The sequence below is a fragment of the Eschrichtius robustus genome, chromosome X, assembly GCF_028021215.1.
Source record: "Eschrichtius robustus isolate mEscRob2 chromosome X, mEscRob2.pri, whole genome shotgun sequence".
Classification (NCBI taxonomy): Eukaryota; Metazoa; Chordata; class Mammalia; order Artiodactyla; family Eschrichtiidae; genus Eschrichtius; species Eschrichtius robustus.
The window spans coordinates 41,679,842-41,704,418 of NC_090845.1; the positions used below are offsets into that span (position 1 = coordinate 41,679,842).

The 24,577-nt window shown below is 39.3% G+C and overlaps 1 protein-coding gene across 1 annotated transcript in view; it reads right to left on the reverse strand.

The window, feature by feature from the left end:
* EFHC2 (EF-hand domain containing 2) overlaps positions 1-24,577 on the reverse strand; it is a 153,369-nt gene that overhangs the window by 45,615 nt on the left and 83,177 nt on the right. Inside the window, 1 exon segment of the mRNA XM_068533696.1 lies at positions 1,521-1,526. Within this exon segment, the coding sequence (XP_068389797.1) occupies positions 1,521-1,526 (6 nt within the window).

Genomic DNA, 24,577 nt, shown 5'->3' on the forward strand with positions numbered 1-24,577 from the left:
GACAACAGTGAGGTTTCTTTTGTTTTTTGTTTTTTAAATCATGTCAAGATTTTTGCATCCAGCAAGTGGACCCGGGATGATGGTGCTTAACTTGCATGTGGGCAGAAAAGAATGAATATGCATTTCATTTACAAGCAAAGTGATTTGTTTTCTACCACCTTCCTTTTCATTAACACCCATCCTGTGTTCAGGGATTATTTGTCTCCAAGCAAACCTCACTTGTTTGGCTTTTTGTTTTTAACTCTTTCTCACTGGTGGCCAGACGTGATGTTTTAGAGGCCATGCTAAGCCCTGTGACAACTGTGGTTTCTTATATGGAGGGTGACCTCATATAAGCCCACAGGTTATTTACTGGTCACACAATCGGCTGAACACAAGACCAGATCTGTGCCCTCCAGTACTTAAAATCAACTTCATAATTTAAGACTTACTCATGTCAAAACATATCAAACAAAATATAATCAGATTCTTAATTGTTTCTGAGCACACACTTTAACATATAAAGTTTATTGGCTTTACTCCATTGTAAAAGGAACACATTTCTAAACATAGAGAATTTGGATAATATATAAAAGCAGGAAAAAAACCCATACGCACTCCCACCATCCAAATATAACCAAGTAATCATTCTGGTATACTTCCTCACAGTCTCTTTTCTATGCATGGGTCTCTACTTGTCTTTTTTTTCTTAATAGTTGTGAGCATATTCTATAGTCTGCTTTTTTCCTTTAACTAATACATTTCTTATCATCACACATTCCTCTGAAACTAAAATGCTAATCCACTCTTCTATTATTGGATATTTTGTGGGCTTTTCTCAAATTTTTATATAAATAATGTCATAATGTACATATTTACACATAAACATTTGTTTGTATTTAAAATTATTTCTGTTACTGTCCCAGAAGTACAATTAGGTGGGCAAAAGAAAAGGACATTTTAAAGGATCTTGACACATGGTGTTAAATTGCTTTTACCCTCCCACCAGGAACAAGAAAGAGGCCACAGAAATAGATACTATCATTTTTTTTTTTTTTTAAACATCTTTATTGAAGTATAATTGCCTTACAATGGTTTGTTAGCTTCTGCTTTATAACAAAGTGAATCAGTTATACATATACAATATGTTCCCATTTCTCTTCCCTCTTGCATCTCCCTCCCTCCCACCCTCCCCATCCCACCCCTCTAGGTGGTCACAAAGCACCGAGCTGATCTCCCTGTGCTATGCGGCTGCTTCCCACTAGCTATCTATTTTACGTTTGGTAGTGTATATATGGCCATGACACTCTCTTACCCTGTCACATCTCACCCCACCCCCTCCCCATATCCTCAAGTCCGTTCTCTAGTAGGTCTGTGTCTTTATTCCCATCTTGCCGATACTATCATTTTTAAAAGCGTTTCCTAATTCATCAGGTAAAAATGATGTCTCATTTTAATCAACAGTGATTTGATTACTAATAAACTTGAACATCTCTTATTTGCTTGGAAATTATATTTCTTCTATAGTGTTCTGTCTGCACATGTCCCTTACCTATGTATTCATTTATTCATTCATTCATTCATTCATTCAACAAACACTAAATGAGCACTTAGTCCATGTCAGGCCACATCAACTGATGGAAAATAAGAGAATGGACTAGATTTGACTCCCAGCCCTCCATGCCTGCACCCTACAGTTCATCACAGACCAAGAGAAAGGCCAAATCAACAAAGTAGAAAAAGGGCTATAATAAAGATATGTCCAGCTCAGAAAAAGTACCCCTCACCCAGTCTGGCATGTATACACATCAAGGGGGAAATCTAGGAATGCTCCACAGTCGAGGTGTCAATAGAGCAGACAGACCCTGCAGATGAAGGACAATTTGCTAGTCAGAAAAGTAGGGTGGGGAGGGGAAGGAGGTTGGGAGGAATGGGAGAAAACCATATTCTCAAAGATACAAGGAGAGCAAGAGGATGGTACATCTTAGGAGCTGTACAAAGTACTAATAACAGAAGCTACCATTTATCACGTGCTTAGTGTATGCCAGACAGCGATCTAACTGCTTCACATGTATGAACTCATTTAACCTCACGACAACTCTTTAAGTAGGAACTTGGACTATCCCCATTTTACAGATGAAGAACTAAGGCCCAGAGAGCTCTAGCAAATTGCCCAAGGGCACACGGCTAGTATGTGGTGGAGCCAAGATTTGAACCCAGTCAGGATTCTTAGGATGACTAGAACATAGGGAAATGAAGCAAGAGATAAGCTAGAGAGTTGGCAGGTGGGGCCCAATCATGAAAGGCACACATGGGGCATCTGGGTTTTCTTCCACAGGTGAAGGGAATCTCTTGAAGGATGTCAAGCAAGCGAGCACTATGAACAGAGAGTTGGACGTCAGGGCACTCAGGAAGCAACGTGAGTGTAGGCACACCAGTAAGGGCTGCTGGGGCAGAGGAAACAGGGCAAGAGGGTGAGCTGAGAGGCGTCAACTGGGGTTGGATGTGCTTGGCCGAGGATGGGTCCCAGTCTCTTTCTTGTTCAGGGTCTGGGAAACAGGGCCATCATGGAAGCTAGCTTTGGACAGCAGAGGGGGCGCCTTTTCTACCGAGGTGAGAAGGGAGGAATGCGAAGCTGTGGATGCAGGGGCATGGGGGAGGTTTGTATCTCAGGACCTCTCTATTCTCTGCTAACCTGGAGATGAGGTTTTCTGCCACCCGTTGTGGAGAATGGGCAAAGGCATAACTATGCCTTGACCCATCCTTAACTGCTTCTTCATCCCTAACTGCCCACTGATCCATCAACTATCCAGTCTGTCATCTATGCCTTCGATTTCTTGGTCCCTATTGATCCTTTCTCTTCAGCTTATAGACATGTTCATGTCTCTCCCAACTTAAAACAACAGCAAAACCTAGCCGCTGATCTTCTGGCCAGCTAGGTCATCCCGGTGGCATCCATCAGCCTGGCAGGACCAGTCTCCCACAGCAGCCTTGTGAAGCAAGGAGCCACAGCAGTGGTGTTGGACAGTGGTCTGACCCTCCTTGGACAAAGTCACCCTCCTGGGGTTCCTGGACAACTAAGGGGGAAGGGGAAGGGAAGAGGCCTCAGGAGGAATATATTGATCATTCCTCAAGAGGAATTCCTGATAATATGGCCCATGGGAGCTCAAGGAATTAAACAGGAAAGTAGAAGAGAGATGATCATATGCCAACCTCAAGAAGACAGAATGTGTCATAATGGCTGCAGGGGCCATCAGGGAGTTCACATTTATGGTCAAGACTTCTCCTAGGACTTTTTCTTCCCTTGTCTTCTGGTTTTGTTTTCAGTTTTTTATGTACTGTTGCCATTACCTTCTATTGCTACTTGTCTTTTGCCATAAAGACTACACTAGGTTTGCTCTTAGATTCTGCAATTTTTTTTTCTAAAAAGGAACACTACGCCTTATGCTTGTCTTTGTTTCCTAATAATAGGTTTTAAAATAATAAAATATGTCATCAAATTCAAAGAATATAAAAAGTTATATAATGATCTCCTCCCCACCTCAAGCTCCAGTCCCACTCCCCAGAATTCTTTTTTCACTCAGCTTTATTGGCAGATAAATGACAAAATTATATATATCTAAAGTGTACAACATGATGATTTGATATACATATACATTGTGAAATGATTATTAGATTCTGCAATTCTATTTGGAATTTTATCTTGGTTAAGTTGAAGCTTCCCTAAAATATTTTAAACTTACAACTACCTGATTTTCAAAGGTAAGCATGAAATATGATTTTACCCTCAAGATCAAATATGAAGAATTCAGCCCTTAGTTTCCCAACTCTCTTTATTTGGCTATTTTATCTGTGGTACAAACCATGTCATCTTCCTTTTCAATTTTTCTAACAATATTCACTTCTTGAAATAATGTTTTATCCTTGAATTTAGCTGTATAACCGTGTGTGTGTGTGTGTGTGTGTGTGCGTGCGTGTGTGTGTGCGCGCGCGTGTGTGTGAAACCTGTCTTAGCGTTCAATGCTGGTCCAGTCTTTCAAGATAAGATGTCCTCCTTGAGTTCTCAATTTTGATTTTCTCTTCATGTTCTGGAGTAGTTTATGAAAGTAATAGGTCACTTTGAGTAATGTATCAAAGAAACTATATCATAGTCCGTTTTCTTGAAGATTTAAAAACATTTCTATTGTCTCCATGTACAAAAAACAACTTTTCCCCATTTTGCTTGCTCTCAAAGCACTGAAGATTTGATCCATTTTCTCCTTGCGTTACCTGAAGCCACATCTTTGTGGTTTTTAGGTCACTGGTTCTGCTGGTGGTGGTGGTGTTTTCAAGCTTTATTTTGTGTGTATGTTTTGCTTTGATGCTCCTTATAAGATTCTTTCCTCATATATGACCTTTAAATTTTCACCAAGGTGTATCTGGTGGTCCCTTTTCACATATTTTGCTTGGAACAGAGTGAAATCTCTCAATTTCCAGACGTATTTTTTTTTTCACTTAGAAAAGGATTTTTCTTTACAAATTATCATTGATTATTACCGTAGCTCCACTTGTTCAGTTCCCTCTCTACCTCCATTTCCGCTCTCTTCTTTCTCAACATTTTAATCTCTTGTTTTGCTCTGTTTGAGAGTGTTTCTAAAGATAGTTCTCTGGTTTACTACTGAGTTTTCTGCAGCGTCCAGTCTCCTATTAGTGCCTCCTGTTTAATTTTTAATTCAGAAAATATGTGTTTTGTACATTTTAATACAACTCTTTCCCTATTTTGGTCTGTGTGCTTCTCAAAATGGTCAGCTCTTGCTGAGACCATCATACATCTGGTTGTGACCATTAACTAGGTTCTAAAAACAAATAAACAAAAACCAATTTTTCATACAATCAATCACTTTTGGAATCTGCATGGCACCTCCTGCACTGCACGGTTTAGTTTCTCTCTGTTTGTGCAACCTTACAAAGAGGTTTATAGAGCAGTCTGGGCATTGGCGTGGGGCTGCACTTAACCAAATTCCAAAGGATCTGTCACAGATGGGGCGTATGTGTATCTGTGGGGGGGGGGGGGTGGGCGTTAAGGAAAGGAGGGATCCAATCATGGCCATCCTCAATAAATGTGCCCAAGTCAACATGAAAGACAGTGGGAGAGACAAGCTTTTGATTTGGAGACCAAGAAGCCAAATTTGGGGTGGGGTGTTGGTAGGGAAAAAAAGATTAAGTAGCAGAGAAAAGGCTGGGAGCCTTGTCCCAGTACCCCAACCACTGATAGAGGGACTAGAAAAGAGCCTCTCCATGCTTGGTGTCCCCAGAATTGTGCAGTCCACAATCTGTACAACCCTTACAGTGGCCCTTCCCTAGGACCGCTTAATGACATAGAAGCCCCAAGATAGACTATTTGGCTTACGCTCAATTGACAGATCGTCATTAAGGCAACTGGGTCTCCTATGCCAGGAAATAAGTCAGAAGAGGAAGAACTATAAGTCCATCGATGAATACAATGATTTACTTCCTTATCAGAATCTGAAGTAGGAAAATTTCTTACATTTTACTGTCATGTCCTATTTTTTTATTTGTTTTGGTCTTCTATGAAGAATTCTGAGCTTGGGCGAGGGCAGCACTGAAATGAGAACTAAATCACTTATCTGAATCAGAAGTCATAGACACAACCTAGGCAATCGACCGGACTACACTCTGACAGTGGCTGGAACTATTAAACTTTACAGTGTCAGTGAGAAATCATTTTCAGTCCAGATAATATAATGAGAACTTGTTCCTGGCTCCTTGTTCTAAACACCCTGTGCTTAAATTATGTAGTGAATCCTAGTGTGTAACCACAGAACACCAGACCTCAAAATAGCAGTTTTAAAAGTAATTCAGAAATCCATACGCTGATACCTCATCTATAAAGCATAAATGGCTCTAAATCAAAACTAAAGTAAATATGCTTATCTATGAAGAGTGTGGCATTTCTATAAAAACTAAAGGGAAAATGAGCAGGAATGAATTAAGATACAACGAAATAGGGAAGCTGGTTGTCAGTCACAAACCTAACTTCCCTGCCAGTTCAGAAGCCGTGTTCTCCACTCTGGGCAGGAGGGAGATTCTCTAGCAAGTGCTGGAGCACAGCCCCTCCTAAGCCACACAACGGTCACTCCCAGGGTCAAGTTTGCCCAGAGCTGACTTGCAGCAACAGCGACTAGTCACAGTCACGGTGACTTCAGGCCTAAGCCTCCTGCAGGCCTAATTAACCCGCATGGTGGCAGCAGGTACAACCAGAACAGGGAAGGGCCTCACGCCCAGAGAAAACTCAAATTCAAAAAGAGACACCCACCCCAATGTTCATAGCAGCACTATTTACGATAGCCGAGACATGGAAGCAACCTAAATGTCCACGGACAGATGAATGGATAAAGAAGATGTGGTACGTATACAGAGTATTACTCAGCCATAAAAAAGAATGAAATAATGTCATTTGCAGCAACATGGATGGACCTGGACATTATCAGACCAAGTGAAGTTAAGTCAGACAGAGAAAGACAAATACCATATGATATCGCTTATATGTGGAATCTAAAAACAGAAAACAAATGAACTTATGTACAAAATAGAAATAGACCCACAAACATAGAAAACAAGCGTATGGTTACCAAAGGGGAAGGAGGGGAGGGATAAATTAGGAGTTTGGGATTAACATATACACACCTCTATACATAAAATAGACAATCAACAAGGACCTAATGTAATACTCCAATATAAACTAAAAATTAAAGAAAAATAAATTTCACGCTGTCAGGAACAGCTTCCCTGATCATGACACCAAAAAGAGCCTAACCCTCCCCTCACTCCTGCACTCTATCCCCTGCCCTTTCTCCTCACAACACTCAGCTTTAGCTGACCTATTAGATATTTTTGTCTATTATCTGCCTGCCTCCACTAGAATGTAAGTCCCACGAGGGCAACCATTCCCGTCAGTTTAAGTCACAGCGTGTACCTTCAGTGCCTAGAACAGGTCCCGGCACACAGTAGGCGCTCCACAATGTCTGTCCAAAGCGTGACTGTGTAAAACACTTGAAGTGGTGCCTCTGACATGGCAGACGTTCATAAACGGTTGCTGAATGAATCCATCAATGAATCAATGCATGAAGGCATGAATGAGGAGGTGAACCCCATCCCATCTTGGGTCCCAGAGCTGCCCTCTCCCCCATCCCACCCCCAGAAGACCTGGGAACCAGCCATCGGCACAACCACAGGAACTTTATTTACAAACACAAGGCTGGGGCCGGAGGCGGGTGGGAAGGTGGACAGGGGCAAGGCTGGAAGTCTCCTACTTCTGCTCCCGCCTCCAGACGATGACCATGCCGCTAGCATCGCTGGAAGCCAGCAGGCTCTCATCGCAGTTGAAGCTGACATCCAGCACGGGCGCGCTGCGGCCCTGCAGCTTGTTGACGGCGGCCTTGGCTGCCCGCTCCACGTCAAAGAAATGCACGCACATGTCCTCGCTACCCGTCACCGCCCAGATGAGAGAAGACCATCAGGAGGTGCTGCAGGAGGCAGCGGGGTGCCCTGCGTGTGAAGTCTCTGAGGCGTCTGAGGTGTTGAGGGATTTGTGTCCAAGGTGTGAGGTCGCAGGGCTGGGGGCTCTGGGGTGGACCATCCCTAGATGCAAGGTCACCTAGCTGTTTTGGCTCTGCGTCCAGAGGGTGAGGTCTCTGAGCTCTTTGTTGGCGGCGGGGAGCGGTCTGTGTCTTAGGCTGTGAGGTTTCTGGGCTGTTTGGGGGTCTGTGTTCAAGGTGTGAGGTTGCTGGGGCGGGAGAGTTCTCGAGGCCCAGGAAGTCAGGGCATTAGGATGTCGTGATAGCTGAGCCAGGTCAGCACCAGCCCTGGTCCCTGCCCCTCCCTGGCCATCCAGACACCCCGACCCCCTGGGACTCACCCACACAGGCCCCCTGGCGGAAGGACATGAGGGGGCAGAAAATGCTGCGCACGGGGTGCGAGCTCTGCTCAATGGGGAAGCTTCTCTTCAGCTGCAGGGTCCCCTCGTTGTCCACCACCCTGAGAGGAGGAAGAGAGCGGGTCGGGGGGCAGCCTCAGCCCCAGAGGGGGACGAACGGTGGGCCAGTCTTGGGCTCTGTATTAGGATTCCTTCTGCTAAGCAATGGGCTTACTGTTGCTTTATGCTCGTGGTCTCTTATTTGGTGCTGACCTCTAGGAAGGTCAGAGCCAGCCTATGGCTGACCTCTAGTAAATGCCCATGACTTCAGAGTCTGTAAATACACTCTGTGTGCCAACTCCACCCTGCATCCACAGTTCGTTCCTATATTTATTTTTTTCTCTCACTTTTATTATCTGTATATCCATCTTGTGTTATAGAATTGTTTGCATCTTAGTAACTCAACTTAATCCCATTTCTGAAACAAGGCAAAATAGAAATAAGTATAAAACCACATATAATAGAAGAAAAACCTAGGGGGTATATGCCCAGGAAGTTTTTTTAATCCCACCCCAACTGTGCTCCTTTCAGAAGAGAGCCATCCAGAAAGGGTAAAGTCAAGAAAGAAAATTTCAATGAGAGCAAAGATCTCAAGGTTTGTACAGACAGCTGCTGGACCATCCGGAAGCACACACATGCCTTCTAGCACCAGAAAGTATAGGTTCCATGTGGCCAGTGGTGAGGGGACGTGAATGGAATGAATGTAACTGGGCATTTACGGGCTTGGTGTTTAACATATATTAACTCATTTTATCCCCTCAGTCATCTCCTGAATTATTCTCATTTCACAGATGAAGACCATAAGGCATTAGAGGGGCACAATGAGGAGTCAAACTTACCTAGTTTTTTTCTAAATCTTAGAACTCATGATGAAACTGCTAGACTGCCTGGTGCAAATCCCAGCTCTGCAACTTAGTATGTGATCTTGGGTAGCTTCCTTAAGCTCTCTGTGCCTCAGTTTCCTCATCTACAAAATGGGTATAAGAATAGTATGTACTTTTTAGGATTGCTGTGAGGATTAAGTGAGTTAATATATAGAAAACATTTAGTACAGCACCCGTCATGGGGTAAGTAGCATGTAAGTATTAGCTCTTTTATTTTTATTGAAGTGTAGCTGATTTACAATATTATATTAGTTTCAGTTGTACAACAGAGTGATTAAACGTTATTATAGATTATCCTTCATTTAAAGTTATTACAAAATAATGGGTATATTTTCTTGTGCAGGACGATATATCCTTGTTGCTTATTTATTTTATACATACTAGTTTGCGTCTTTCAATCCCACACCCTTATCTCCTCCCGCCTCCCTCTCCCCACCACTGGTAACCGCTAGTTTCTTCTCTGTATCTGAGAGTCTGTTTCTGCTTTTTTACATACGTTCCGTTGTTTTATCTTTTATATTCCACACATAAGTGACAGCATAGAGTATTTGTTTTTCTCTATCTGACTTATTTCACTAAATGTAACACCCTCTAGGTCCACCCACATTGTCACAAATGGCAGAATCTCATTCTTTTTATAGCTGAGTAATATTCCATTGTATATCTATACCACATCTTCTTTAACCATTTATTTATTAGTTCTAATAGTTTTTGGGTGGAGACTTTAGGATTTTCTACATGTAGTATCATGTCATATGCAAATAGTGACAGTTTTACTTTCTACCTTCCAATTTTGATGCCTTTTATTTCTCTTCCTTGTCTGATTACTGTGGTTAGTACTTCCAATACTATTTTAAATAGAAGTGGCAAGAGTGTGCATCCTTGTCTTGTTCCTGACTTTAGAGGAAAAGCTTTCAGTTTTTCACCATTGAGTATGGTGTTAGCTGTGGGTTTGTCATAAATGGCTTTTATTATGTTGAGACATGTTCTCTCTAAACCAACTTTGATGAGAGTTTTCATCATGAATGGATGTTGAATTTTGTCAAATGCTTTTTCTGCATCTATTGAGATTATCATGTAATTTTTAATCCTTCCTTTTAGTAATGTGGTGTATCACACTGATTGATTTGCAAATAATTGAACCATTTTTGCATCCCTGGAATAAATTTCACTTGATCATGGTATATGATCCTTTTTATATACTGTTGAATTCCATCTGCTAATATTTTGCTGAGGAATTTTGCATCTATAGTCATCAGAGATGTTGGCGTGTGATTTTTTTTTTTGTAGTGTCTTTGTCTGGTTTTGGTATCCGGGTAATGGTGGCCTCATACAGTGAATTTAGGAGTGTTCCATCCTCTTCAATTTTTTGTAATAGTTTAAGAAGAACAGGTATTAGCTCTTGTTTATGTGTTCGGTAGAATTCCCCTGTGAAGCTGTCTAGTTCCAGACTTTTATTTGCTGGGAGTTTTTATTATTAAAAGTTCAATTTCCCTACTAGTGTTCGGTCTGTTCAGATTGTCTATTTGTTCCTGATTCAGTCTTGGAAGGTTGTATGTTTCTAGAAATTTGTTCATTTCTTCTAGGTTGTCCAATTTGTTGGCATATAACTGTTCATAGTATTCTTTTATGATTTTTTGTATCTCTGTGGTATTGGTTGTTATTTCTCCTCTTTCATTTCTTATCTTTTTATTTGGATCCTCTCTCTTTTCTTGAGGATTCTGGTTAAAGGTTTATTAATTTTGTTTTTCTTTTCAAAGAACTGGCTCCTGGTTTCATCTTTTCTTTTCTTTTCTTTTTTTTTTTTTTTTTTTTGGTCTCTTATTTATTTCCTCTCTGATCTGCTGACTTTGGGCTTTGTTTAGTCTCCTTTTTCTAATTCCTTTAGATGGAAGGCTAAGTTGTTTATATGAGATTTTTCTTGTTTCTTGAGGTAGGCCTATATTGCTATAAACTTCCCTCTTGGAACTGCTTTTACTGTGTCCCATAGATTTTGGAAAGTTATGTTTCCATTTTCATTTGTTGCAAGGTATTTCCTGATTTCTTCTTTGATTTCTTCATGGACCCATTGGTTTTTACTTAAAAAAACCACCAATGTTGTTTAGTCTCCACATGTTTGTGCTCTTCCCATTTTTCTTCCTGTAAGTGATTTCTAGTTTCATACTGTTGTAGTTAGAAAAAATGCTTGATATAATTTTTATCTTCTTAAATTTGTTGAGACTTGTTTTGTGGCCTAGCATGTGATCTATCCTGGAGAACGTTCCATGTGCAATTGAGAAGAATGTGTAGTCTGTTATTTTTGGATGGAATGTCCTGGAGATATCTATTAAGTCCAACTGGTCTATTTTGTCATCTAAGATCACTGTTGTCTTGGTGATTTTCTGTCTGGATGATCTGTCTATTGATGTAAGTGGCATGTTAAAGTCCCCTACTATTATTGTATTGTTCTCAATTTCTCTGATTAGGTCTGTTAGTATTTGTTTTATATATTTAGGTGCTCCTATATTGGATGCATACATGTTAACAAGTAAAATATCCTCTTCTTATATTGATCCCTTTATCATTATATAATGCCCTTCTTTGCCTTTTGTTATAGACTTTGTTTTAAAGTCCATTTTGTCTGATACAAATATTGCTTTCTTGTCGTTTCCATTTGCATGAAATATCTTTTTCCATCCCCTAACTTTCAGTCTGTGTGTGTCTTTAGTTCTGAAGTGAGTCTCTTGTAAGCAGCATATAGATGGGTCTTGTTTTTTAATCCAATCAGCCACCCAATGTCTTTTGATTAGAGTATTTAGTCCATTGACACTTAAATAAATTACTGATATGTATGTACTTATTGCCATTTTACTACTTGTTTTCTGGTTGCTTTTGTAGCTCTTCCCTGTTCTTTTCTTCTTCATTTACTTTCTCCCTTTGTGGTCTGATGATTTTCTTTAGTGCTATGCTTATGTTCCTTTCTTTCTTGTTTTTGTGTATTTGTTGTAGGTTTTTGGTCTGTGGTTACCATGGGGTTCATACAAGTTAATGTGTAACTATATCTATTTGTGTGTGTATATATATATATATATATATACACATACACACACACACACACACCACATCTTCTTTATCCATTCGTCTCTTGATGGACACTTAGGTGGCTTCCAGACTTTGGCAATTGTAAATAATGCTGCTATGAATACTGGGATGCATGTAACTTTTCAAATGAGAGTTTCGGGGGTTTTTTGGATATATATACAGGAGTGGAATTGCTGGGTCATACGGTAGCCCTATTTTTAGTTTTTTGAGGAACCTCCATACTGTTTTCCACAGTGGCTGCACCAATTTACATTTCCACCAATGATGTCGAGGGTTCCCTTTTCTCCACATCCTCACCAACATTTGTCATTTGTGTTCCTTTCGACTATATGTTCTATTTCCTTGTTAAAATATATATACACTACCGAATGTAAAATAGATAGCTAGTGGGAAGCAGCCGCATAGCACAGGGAGATCAGCTCGGTGCTTTGTGACCACCTAGAGGGGTGGGATAGGGAGGGTGGGAGGGAGGGAGATGCAAGAGGGAAGAGATATGGGAACATATGTATATGTATAGCTGATTCACTTTGTTATACAGCAGAAACTAACACACCATTGTAAAGCAATTATACTCCAATAAAGATGTTAAAAAAAAAATTCTCACTGTGTTCATCTATTTTTTTCCCTAATTCATTTAGCATTCTTATTACTAATGCTTTGAATTCTTTATCTGGTAAATTGTTTCTTTCTGTTTCAAAAGTTGTTTTTTTCAGAGTCTTCTCTTGTGCTTCCAATTGAGACAAATTCCCCTGTCTTCTCATTTTGCTTCTCTCTCTGTCTCTATGAAATTAGGTGAAACAGTTACCTATGGTGGTCTTGAAGAGGTATCCTTATGTGGGAGCAACCCTATACAGTCTGTATGTACCCAGTGGCTTTGGTGAGAGAGCTGGATTTGATGTGAACACAACACATGTCGTTCCTCAGGGTGTGCTGGCAGGTATCACCTAGGTAGACAATGGGGCTGGAGATGGAGGGGCTAGGGCAGAGCAAGGTGTGAGGGGGGCTTCCCCTCTGCTCAGTGGCCATCACCACCCTATGAGGGGTAGAGTCAGGTCCCAAGTTGCTGAAGCAGAAGCCCTGAGGGTTGGGGCTGAGCAGGCTCAGTTCCATTTAAGTGCGTGCTGTTCCCCCTCCCAGCACCAGCACCTCCACCCAAGAGGGGAGCAGTGCTGGAGCAAAAAGGGCTGGTGTGGGTACTCGGTGAGAGTCACGGCATGGGCTGTGGTGGTCTGGCCACTGCCAGAGATCCGGACCACCTCTGATGCACCACCTGCATGATCACCAGAAGTGGCTACCCCCTCCTTGCTCAGATTCTGCTTAGGCTTTGAGCCACCTCAGTGTCTATTAGCCAGGCTTCTTCCTCAGTCATAACAGCCCTCACTCCAGTGTGGAGCTACAACACAAGGCAAACAGTGCTGGAGTGTTCACTCGGCTCAGGCTGGGGCGTGTGCCAGGGCAGTCACAGGAAAGCAATCAGCCACCTGTGCAGTTTCAATCACCCATTCCACCCTGCTTCAGGAGCAAGCAAGCATTAGTGTGCTCCTCATGAGTGGAGTCCAGGCTTCCCACGGCCTTCATGTTAGTCCCACTGGCTCTCTAACTAGCCAAGGGGGCTCATCTTCTCTTTGTCAGGCCCCAGGACTGAGGCACTCAATATGTGGTTCGAAATGCTCACTTCCCAAGGAGGGTCTCCACCTGTGTAATCTCCCTTTTCCTCTGAGTCCCCTCCCAGGGGCATAGGTCCCGACCTGATTGCTTCTTTTCCCTTCCTACCCAATTCCGTGCAGATCTTTCTTATAGCCTTGGTTGTACAGGAGTCTTTCTGCTAGTTTTCAGTTTTCAGTGAGAATTGTTCCACACGTAGATGTATTTTTGATGTGTTTGTGCAGGGAGGTGAGTTCCACATCCTCCTACTCCACCATCTTGATTCAAGTCTCCAAACTCAAGTATTAGCTATTATTATAATTATTAATAGGTAGTAGAATGAACTTGCCTTCAAGAAAGGCCAAAATCAGTTTAGAATCCCCTTTCTATAGGATCCTAACTATTATGTGAATGAAAGTTGAATCCAAACAAAGGTCATTGCCTTTGTTCATGCCTGTATTCATTCACTTATTCTTCAACTAACATGCATGAGGGAATAAAAAGATGTGCTGAGTGGCACCAGCCATAAATGCAAGGAGATCAAAGAGACAGAGATCACTGTGAGCCGGGGTGTTCAGGAACATCTTAAGAGAAAAAATGTAAACTGGAATATCTTTAAGGGTAGGAGAAAGCTGGACAGCAAAGGAGAGATCCCTTCCAAAATGGCGTGGAAAGAGAATGACATGAATTGGGTGGCCCAGAAACGTCAGTGCCAGGTCCCATGGTGATTGATCGAGGTTCAAAGATGAGGCTGGCATTCTCCAAGGGCAGCTCGTTCATCTCTGAACCCACCATGGGACCTGATACAGGAGTAGGTGCCTAATATATGTTTATTGAATGAACGCTACTGAGAGGCACACCCTCCATACCCAGTACTTTGGGTTGCAAAATTTACTTGAATGAAAAACAGCCAGGTAGGGCTTGCCCTATGGTGGCTTAAGTGTCATTCCCCTCCTGCTCTGTAATGTTCTCTCATTTTACATCATAATTGTTACATCATAATTCTCCCTCTTAGGAACTAAAAATTAGCATTTAGTTACTGTTTTCATTTTTTAAAACAAAACTGGGACTCTAATTAAAGGAGAAAGCCTGGGTGGCACTAACCTGGTCATTTGTTAGCAACTAATGGCCACACAGCTGCCTTGCTTTTATTCTTCAAAAAGAGACCATTAGAACACTGTATTTTGGATGAAATAGTAGTTTCACTGTTAATGATTTACCCACTCCCACAAGAATATAATCATGGAAAAAGAAATAAAAGAAACACAGTATAAAAAAAAAAAAAAAAAAAAAAAAGAAACACAGTATAAATATACATGTATATATAAAACCTCAGAAAAAGAGTTGGTCCTTTTTCCACTCTTCAGAAACATAAGAAATAGTCTATCTGTTTTGGCACAACATTATATGGTTTATTTATTCTAAAATGCCAAGAATTTTTTCTAGCATCCCATAAAACTCAAGGCTATAAGAATGGATATGCTTCAAAAATAGAAAGAGAAAAGCCTGAGAGTTATTAAGATTTTAAATAGTGGAGCTGATTTTAACTAGGTCTACACAAGCAAAGCCAAATCCACTTCAGCATAGGTATTTATAATGATGTTACATTCCCCAATAATGTGTCTAGTCTGTATTTTCTCCATGGTAAGTTGAGAGTCCGTATGGCATGGTAAAGAGATTATGTGTGGCAAAATGGTAGACGAGATAGCAATTGAAACTCAAACGGCTGGCTGAGCTTGTGAAAAAGGAGAGAAAATGGCGCAGGTACCAAGGCAAACAGGTAGCTGGTACAGCCAGAGAGGAAGGTGTACAAGCTAACAGGGTGGCACCTGGGGGAGGTGGGAATCGAACACTATTAACAGGTAAGAGCTTGGATTTTAATGCTCACTCAGGCACAAGAAACAAGGCCTCTGGCCAAGGAGAGTAGCAGTTTGGAACTCCTACATACAAAACCTGTGTGTAAAGTTAGAACCGTAAAAGGCTGCAACTGAAGTGAAAGAAGGATTAATAAACTCTAACCATTGTCTTAGACAGATGACAATGGACCTTTTTTCTGAGTCTCTGTATAAAAAGGGAGGGAGAGAGGAAAAAAGGGAGGGAGAGAGGAAAAAAGGGAGGGAGAGAGGAAAAAAGGGAGGGAAGGAGGAAGATGGATAGATTAGCTGCTAGATCTCAAAGCCAATATTCTGCCTAATAAGAATTTGTAGTACAAATTTATTTTACCCACTAACTATAGAAAGCTCCAAGGCAATAAATTAACATCAAAATTAAGATTAAATTAAGTTCAGTTTATAAGCCCGCCTGGAGAGGCAAAATCAATACTCTGAAAGTTCTACTGCTGGATGCTAAAATTAGTGGGTGAAAGCTTGAGGAAAAGCAGGATTTGCATAGTCTCAAAGTATCTCTCTCAAGGTATTTATTCACTACAAAAGGAATGATAGTAACTTTACAATGGAGAAATCTGACAAACACCATCTTAATAAAGTGATCAAGGTCAATACCACCAGTAATAAGACATCGACATCATGAGCTCCTTGATGTGATGCACTAAGAAGGATGCATCATTTCTGTAGAATTTTTATAGAAAATTGCCAAGATTGCGCCAAAAATGCATAATCTTAGTCCAACCATGAGAAAACATCAAAAAAGAATCCAAATTGAGGGGTATTCTACAAAATGACTGATTCAAAAAACTTATTCAAAAATATTGGGGTCATAAAAGACAAGGATAGACTGAGGATCTATTATAGATCACAGAAGACTAAGAAGAGAGAAAAACTAATGCCGTGTAGGATCCTAAACAGGATCCTGGGAAAGAAAAAAAGACATTGGTGAAATTCAAATAAGATGTTTAGTATATCGTCCCAATGTTAATTTCCTGGTTTTGACGATAGCACTATGGTAAGGTGCTAACATTAGGAGAAACTGAGTGAGGGGTATATGAAAACTCTCCATACTATTTTGGAACTGTTTTGTAAGTCTACAGTCAGTTCAAAATAAAAGGGTTTAAAACAAAACGAAACAAAAACAACTCTGAAAGGCCAACCCAAGCAGCAAAGGAACACTGCAGTGGGGGAAGAAAGTCCAGTTTAAGGTGAGCTTAGAAAACATAAAAGGAAATAATCCACCATGAGTGAGAGTCAGCGGATGTAACAGAAGGAGTAGTACCCCATGAATTTGGGACAACAGTGCAAAAGTCAGTAATGGACTATGAAATATTATGTTTAAAATTACAAAACAGATTAAAAAATAGAGAAACCATAAGAAAAGAACACAGATGCCATGGAAAATAACAGAAACATTTAAAACACACATGAGTGCGTGTACACACACACACACACACACGCACACACAACTAAATAGCACTTAAGGAATTGGAAGGTAAAGTCACTTAACCAATGAACTGGATGACGGATTTAAGGAAAATTCCAAGAATGCAGCACAGAATAAAAAAATCAATGAAAAGAATGAATGAGAGGTTAAAAGACATGAAAAGAGAGAGAAGTTTGACAAGTAGTTAAGAGGAAAACAGAAAACAGCTTGAGAGTTTGAGAAGAAAAACAGAGAGAATGGACAAGAGATTTGAAGAGATAATGGCTGAGAATAATTGTCAAATTGAAGAATTACAAATAGTTCCAAGATACACTGTAATGAAACTGCAGGACACCAAAAACAAAGAGAAAGGCAACCAGAGAGAAGAAAAAGGCATATGACTACAAAGGAACGATTATATTAATAAGAGACTTACCAACAACCACAATGGAGGGCAGAAGACAACAGAATAATATCTTCAAAAGGTCAAGGGAAAATAACTATAAATCTAGAATTATTTACCCAGTTAAACTTCAAAAGTAAGAGAAAAAATACATTTCAGAAAGTAAGTTTATTCATTCCCAGAGTTACAAAGCAAGTCTCAATAAATATCAAAGAATTGGTATCGTGCAAACCATATTCTCCAACTAAATGTAACAAAAAGAGAAAAAAGAACTATAAAGCTAACGTCATACACATCTGGAAATTTAAAAACAAACAAATAATTGGCCAATTTTAGGAACTATTTACACACAAAGAACAATAAACACTAAACACACTAAAGCCAAAGTAGTATTTACAAGGCAAATTAAGCCTCAAGTGCATTTCTTAGAAAATAAAGACTGATAATCAGTGAAACAAATGTCCAAGTCAAGAAATTAGAAAATAAACACAGAGAAAATAGAAAGAAGGACATAATAAAAATAAGAGTAGGAGTTAATAAAATAGAAGTTAAAGGTAAAAATTGGGGGGGATTAACAAATTGAAATCTGGTTCTTTTTAAAATTAATCAAATAACTCTAGTGAAATTGACTTTAAAAAAACAGAAAAAGCACAAATCAACAGTAATAGGGCTTAAAAAGGTGATAAATTTTAAAAATTAGACGAAATGGAAAAGTTTCTAGAAAATATATATAATTTTCAAAACCAACTCAAGAAAAAATAGAAATCTAGAATAGCATGTACTCTCCTTAGAGAAAGTGAACCATTAGTTAAAAAATCCACCCACAGAAAGAAAAGGAATGGCTATATGGTTTTACACACAACTTCTACAAAACCTTCAGAGAACTAATAATACCTACTTTTTACAGAGAGTGAACGTTCTGAAACTTATTTTATAAGACTATTATAAAACACTGATATCTAAACTGGACAAAGACAGTATGAGAAAGTAAAAGTATAGGCCTGTTTCCTATATGGACAAAGATGTGAAAATCCTAAATAGAATACCTGCATCTACCAAAAAACCTACGACCTTAATGGTGAAATATTAGAAATACCTCTTTTAAAATCAGGAAAAAGATAAGGATCCCTGCTATTACTACTTATCTTACATATTACACTGCAGCTGTTAGCCAAAATATTATAAGAAAAATAGAAAGAAATCATATAGGTTAAAAGGGAAGAGGCAGGTCTGTCATTATTTACAGTTTATATGATATGGTCCAAAATAATATCCAAAAGACACTACATATTCTGAGGACTCAAGAGGGAAAATAAGACCAGCATACAAAAAATAAAATACAAAAATCAGTAGCATTCATATACACCAGCAACAACCAACGGTAAAATGTAATTCTAAAATTAAAAGACAATATTTGCGATGACAACAAAACTATACAGTATTATAAAACAAGATACACTATATTCAAAGATGGGAAATCTCTATTTCACAGTGACAGCAGTTCTGTCCCCTAGTTAATCTATAAATTCAACACAATTCCAGTCAAAATCCAATCTGGCTTTTTAAAGAACTAGAAAGTGGTCATAAAATTGATATGGAAAATTAAAAGCCTCAGAATAGTCAGAAGAAGAAAAATTAGAACCCTGCTCTATATCACAACTTATGATGCCATAGTAACAAATTAAAACAGGTGGTACTAGCCTATGGCTAGACAAGTAGACACATTTAACAAAATAGAGAGCTTAGAAACAGATTCATATGGATATGGGACTATGAAATATGTCAGATGTGTCAATACAAACCACTGGGGAGAAAAGGATAGACTTAATGCATGGTGCTGGAACAACTGGAAATTCATATGGTATTCATAATTTCTTAAAGAGGATGCAAAATTCACTAACTATAAAGGAAAAAAGCCCATAAATTCATTCACAATTAAAAATTTAAACTTCCACATGACAAAAGACACAATACAGGAAGTGAATAGAGAAGCCAGACATAGAATACATCTGCAAAGCACATAACCAACAGAGGACTCGCATGCAAAATGTATCAAGAACGAAGACTTTAAAAAAGACTTAAATCTCAACAGAAAAATGAGCAATGTGCAAAGGATGAAAATATAAATTGATGCTTCCACTTTCTAAGAAAAATTTAACAATCCTTAGTGAAGTTAAAGATACAGCTTATAGCCTAGCAATTCTACTTCTAGGTTCCTATTCTAGAGAAACTAGCACATATCCACAGAGACATGCACAAGGATGTTCCCTCGCAGCTGTTCGTAATAGCAAAATAGCTGTTCATAAGTACAGGAGACTCAAGAATGGTGCCCAAAGATATCAGGTCCTAATCTCTGGAACCCGTGAATGTGACTTTATATGGAAAAAGGGTCTTTGCTGATGTGATTAATTTAAGATCTTGAAATAGATTACCTGAGATTATCCTGGATTATCCAGGTGGGCCCTAACTGCCATCACATGTATCCTTATAAGAGAGAGTGAGAGAGATTTCTCTCATGCACGCACACACGCACGCACACACGAGGAGGAAGCGACGTGAAGGCAAAGGCAGAGGTTGGAGTAATACCACAAGCCGAGGACTGCCAGCAGCCACAGAAACTGAAGAAGAAGGGATCAGATTCTCCCAGAGGGAGCATCACCCTGCCAGCTCCTTTAGTGCAGCCCAGTGATACTGATTTGGGACTTCTGGCCTCTAGAGCTGTGAGAGAATAAACTTCTGTTGTTTTAAGCCACCTAGTTCGCTTTGGTTACAGTAGCCACAGAAAACTAACATAATAAGAAATTGGTAAACGGTAGTTTATCCATAAAATGAAATACCATAAAACAATGAGAATAAATAAACCAGAGCTACATGTACTGACGTGGAAATAACTGAAAATCATATGTTGATTGAAAATAGCAAGTCACAAAAGGATACAGTGTTTACCATTATGTACATTTTTTTTAAAAAAATTATTTATTTATTTATTTATTTTTGGCTGTGTTGGGTCTTCATTTCTGTGCGAGGGCTTTCTCTAGTTGCGGCAAGCGGGGGCCACTCTTCATCGCGGTGCGCGGGCCTCTCACTATCGCGGCTTCTCTTGTTGCGGGGCACAGGCTCCAGACGCGCAGGCTCAGTAGTTGTGGCTCACGGGCCCAGGTGCTCCGCGGCATGTGGGATCTTCCCAGACGAGGGCTCGAACCCGTGTCCCCTGCATTGGCAGGCAGATTCTCAACCACTGCGCCACCAGGGAAGCCCTACCATTATGTACATTTTTAAATGCACAAATGATATTATAAATTGTTTATGGATACATACATATGTGGAAAAAATTAAGCATGGGTATTATATATACATCTTGATACTGGTAAGGGAAAGAGATGCTGAGGGAGCAGGCATTAGCTGTGTATCCACTTCTTGCTTAATTTTTAAAAAGAAAGATAAAAAGAAAATGTAGAAAAAAATGTTAACTTTTATTAATTCTGGGTAGTGGGTATATAGTGTCTTTCAGCACATTTTGGTATAGTTAAAATTTTAGTAATTACACTTCCATTTAAGTTTTGAAAGAGAAAATATCAGATTTGGAATCAAACAGACTTAGGTCTGAATCCCAGCTCTGCCCCGTGACCTTGAGCTGATTAATGAGTCTGCCTTGCAGGGTTATTTGAAGGATGAGACGAGTTTTATATAATTGTCCAATACAACCTCAAAGACTAATAGCAAAGTGTTCCAGGTGGGAAAAGACTGAGGCCTCTGAGAAAGCCTAGTCCTGATGGCCAGGAGCATTATATACAGTATTGTTTCCAAAATTGTTTGATCGAGCAGCACCACACCGTTGAAAAGTTTTTGAGCAGTCACCCTCAATTTACCACTTAACAGTAATACGCTTATGCTACTGTACTTTTATATACAATAAGAGATGTGCAAAATAATTTAAAGGGCTAAATGAAGATAAATGTAAATCATGGGAAAATAAATATGAATAATGGAAAAGACCATTTTCCATTAGAATGCAAAATAACAGATAGATCATCAATCCAGCCTCTTCCTTTTACAAGTAAGGAAATGAAATCCCAACAGGTAAAGTGACCTGGTCACCATGACAGGCACAGAACCCGTTCTGTGAGGCTTCATGAAAACACAGGCAAAAACTCTAAACAAAATTTTCACAGATTAAATACAACAACTATAAAAGGGAAAACAACATCATGACCAAGTGAAATTTATCCCAGAAATGCAAGTTTTAACATTTGAAAAATCAATCAATGTCAGTTATTAAATTAACAAACTAAAACAGAAAACTAATCCGATCATTTCGACAGATGCAGGAAAAGGACTTGACAAAAATCTAACACTCAACAACATAGGAATAACAAGGAACTTCCGCAACCTGATAAAAGACATTTACCAAAAAGTCTTAACTAACATTACACCTAATGTTAAAAGATTAAATGCCTTCCCCCTAATTTTAGGAACAAGAGAATGATGTCAAATGAATCCAGTTTGGAAACAAAGAAGTAAAACTGCCTTTATTCTCAGATGGCATGACTGTCAATATAAAAAATCTGATGGAATAAAAAAGAAAGCTATTAGGACAAATAGTTGAGTTCAGCAATGTATCAGGATATAAGATCAATACACAAATATCAATCCCATTTATATATACTAGCAATATACAATTGGAAATTAAAACTAAAAACAATACAATTTACAAAGGCATCAAAAATATGAAATGTTCAGGGATAAATCTGACAAGAGATGTGCAAGACCTGTACCCTGAAAACTATAAAGTATGTCTGAGACAAATTAAATTTCAAATAAATGGAGAGATACACCATGTTCACGAGTCAGAAGACTCAATGTTGTCCACAAGTTTATCTATAGATTTAATGTTATTGCAATCAAAATCCCAACAGGGCTTGTTACATAAATTGACAGGCTGATTCCAAAGTACCAAAGGAAATACAACAACCTAGTATAGCCAAAATCACTTTGAAAGAGAAGAACGAAGTTGGAGAACTAACACTACCTGATTTCAACATTTATTATAGAGATACAGTAATCAAGAAAGCGTGGTATCAGTGACGAGACAGACAGATCAATGGAACGGAACAGAAAAAGGCCCATCATATACGGACACTGATTTTCAACAACAGTTCTAAGGCAATTCAGTGGAGAAACGATAGTGTTTTTTTCAACAAACGGTGCTGAAAAAATGCATATCTACATACAAACAAACAAATAAGACTTCAATCCTTATTTCACACCACAAACAAAAAATTAACTTAAAGTGAATCATAGACCTGACTGTAAAACTATAATGCCTCTAGAAGAAAACTTCTGTGACCTTGAATTAGTCAAAGATTTCTTAGATCTAATTCCAAAATCATGATCCATAAAAGCAAATATTGATAAATTGAACTTAATCAGAATTTAAAACTTTTTCTCTTCAAAAGATACTTTTCTAAGGGAATAAAATCACAAGCCACAGACAAATATATTTGGCAAGCATATATCTGATAAAGGACTTGTATCCAGAATAAATAAAGAACTCACAAAACAGGAACAAGAAAACAAAAAACTCAAAAAATGTTTGGGAAAAAGACCTGAAATCTCCTCTGGCTTCACCAAAGATTTATGGATGGCAAAGAAGCTCATGAAAATATGTTTAACATCATTAATCATTAGGAAAACTCAAGTAAAAACAACAATGAAATACTACTACTCATCTATTAGGATGGCTAAAATTAAACAAATGGACCATACCACGTGTGGTAAGCATGTAGAGGAATTGGAACTCTCAAAGACTCTTGGTAAAAATGAAGATGATACAATCACTTTTAAAAAACAATTTGGGAAGTAAAAAGCTGAAGAAACTGAAAAATCAACAATTCTTCTTAGATCCATCTGAGAAGGGAGGTCACCGGGCAAACCACTGTCCCTCAAACTGGAAAGACAAATAGACACTCAGATCCAGAGAATCATGACTTATCAGAGCAGAAACCCACAAGCAGAAACCTCAGTGGGAACCAGTAGCAGGGTAGGAAAATCTGAACTGTAACTGATGAACTTCTGGAGGCTGCATGTGGACGAATCTAAGAGATAAAAACTCCTGGGGAGGCCAGTCATCAAGGGAGCCCCACACTTGCGTGAGCTTTATCTCCAGGAGCTTTACCAGGTTCTCACAGTGAACATCAAGGAAAAATTCTCTCTGGCTTCTGGCAGGAGAGGAGAAAAGTAACCAGTTTGAAATGTGCAAGAGCATTCTGTTCTTAACAATGCCTGCCTTCAAGGGAAACCATTTTACCAATGGGGTTTTATCAGAGCCTAACCCACCTGGGGAAAGGGAAATACTCAACTCCAGCCCCCTCCAGCCTTACACATAAGGGAAGGGAAATACCCAAATCTAGCCCCCTCCGGCCATCCTATCCCACCTAGAGGGGTGGGGGAGGAAACTAAAATGTACTTATGAAGTTCACAGCTGAGGGACACAGGCACACTAAAAAGACTGAAGCCTAATCATAGCGATAGAGAACACTTCTCCCCCGACACCTTACCACCACATCACCAAAGGCTTATTTACCAGAGTTTCTTTTATCTAGTACATCATGTCTGGTTTCAGCAAAGAATTAAAAGGCATACTAAAAGGCAAAAAACATAGTTTGAAGAGACAGAGCAAGCATCAGAACCAGACTCAGATATGGCAGGGATGTTGTAATTATCAGTCTGTGAATTTAAAACGACTACGATTAACATGCTAAGGGCTCTAATGCAAAAAGTAGACAACATGTAAGAATAGATGGATAACAGAGAGATGGAAATTCTAAGAAATAATCAAGAAGAAATGGTAGAGCTCAAAAACACTACCAGAAATGAAGAATGCCTTTGATGGGCTCATTAGTATATAGCTGAGGAAAGCATCTCTGCATTTGAGGATAGAAACATCAATAGAAACGTCCAAAACTGAAAAACAAAGAGAAAAAAGACTTAAAAAATGGAACAGAATATCCGAGAACTTCTGGAAAACTACAAAAAGTTATAGCATATGTGTAATGGGAATACCAGAAGGAGAGGAAAGAGAGAAAGGGACGGCAGAAATACGTGAAGCAATAACGAACGAAAATTTCCCCAAATTAATGTCAGACACCAACCATGGATCCAGGAGCCTAGCGAACACCAGGCAGGATAAATGCTTGCCCAAAACTACACCTAGGCGCATCATATTTAATCTGTAGAAAGTCAAAGATAAAGAAAAAAATCTTGAAAGAAGTCAAAGGGAAAAAAATACCTTACCTATAG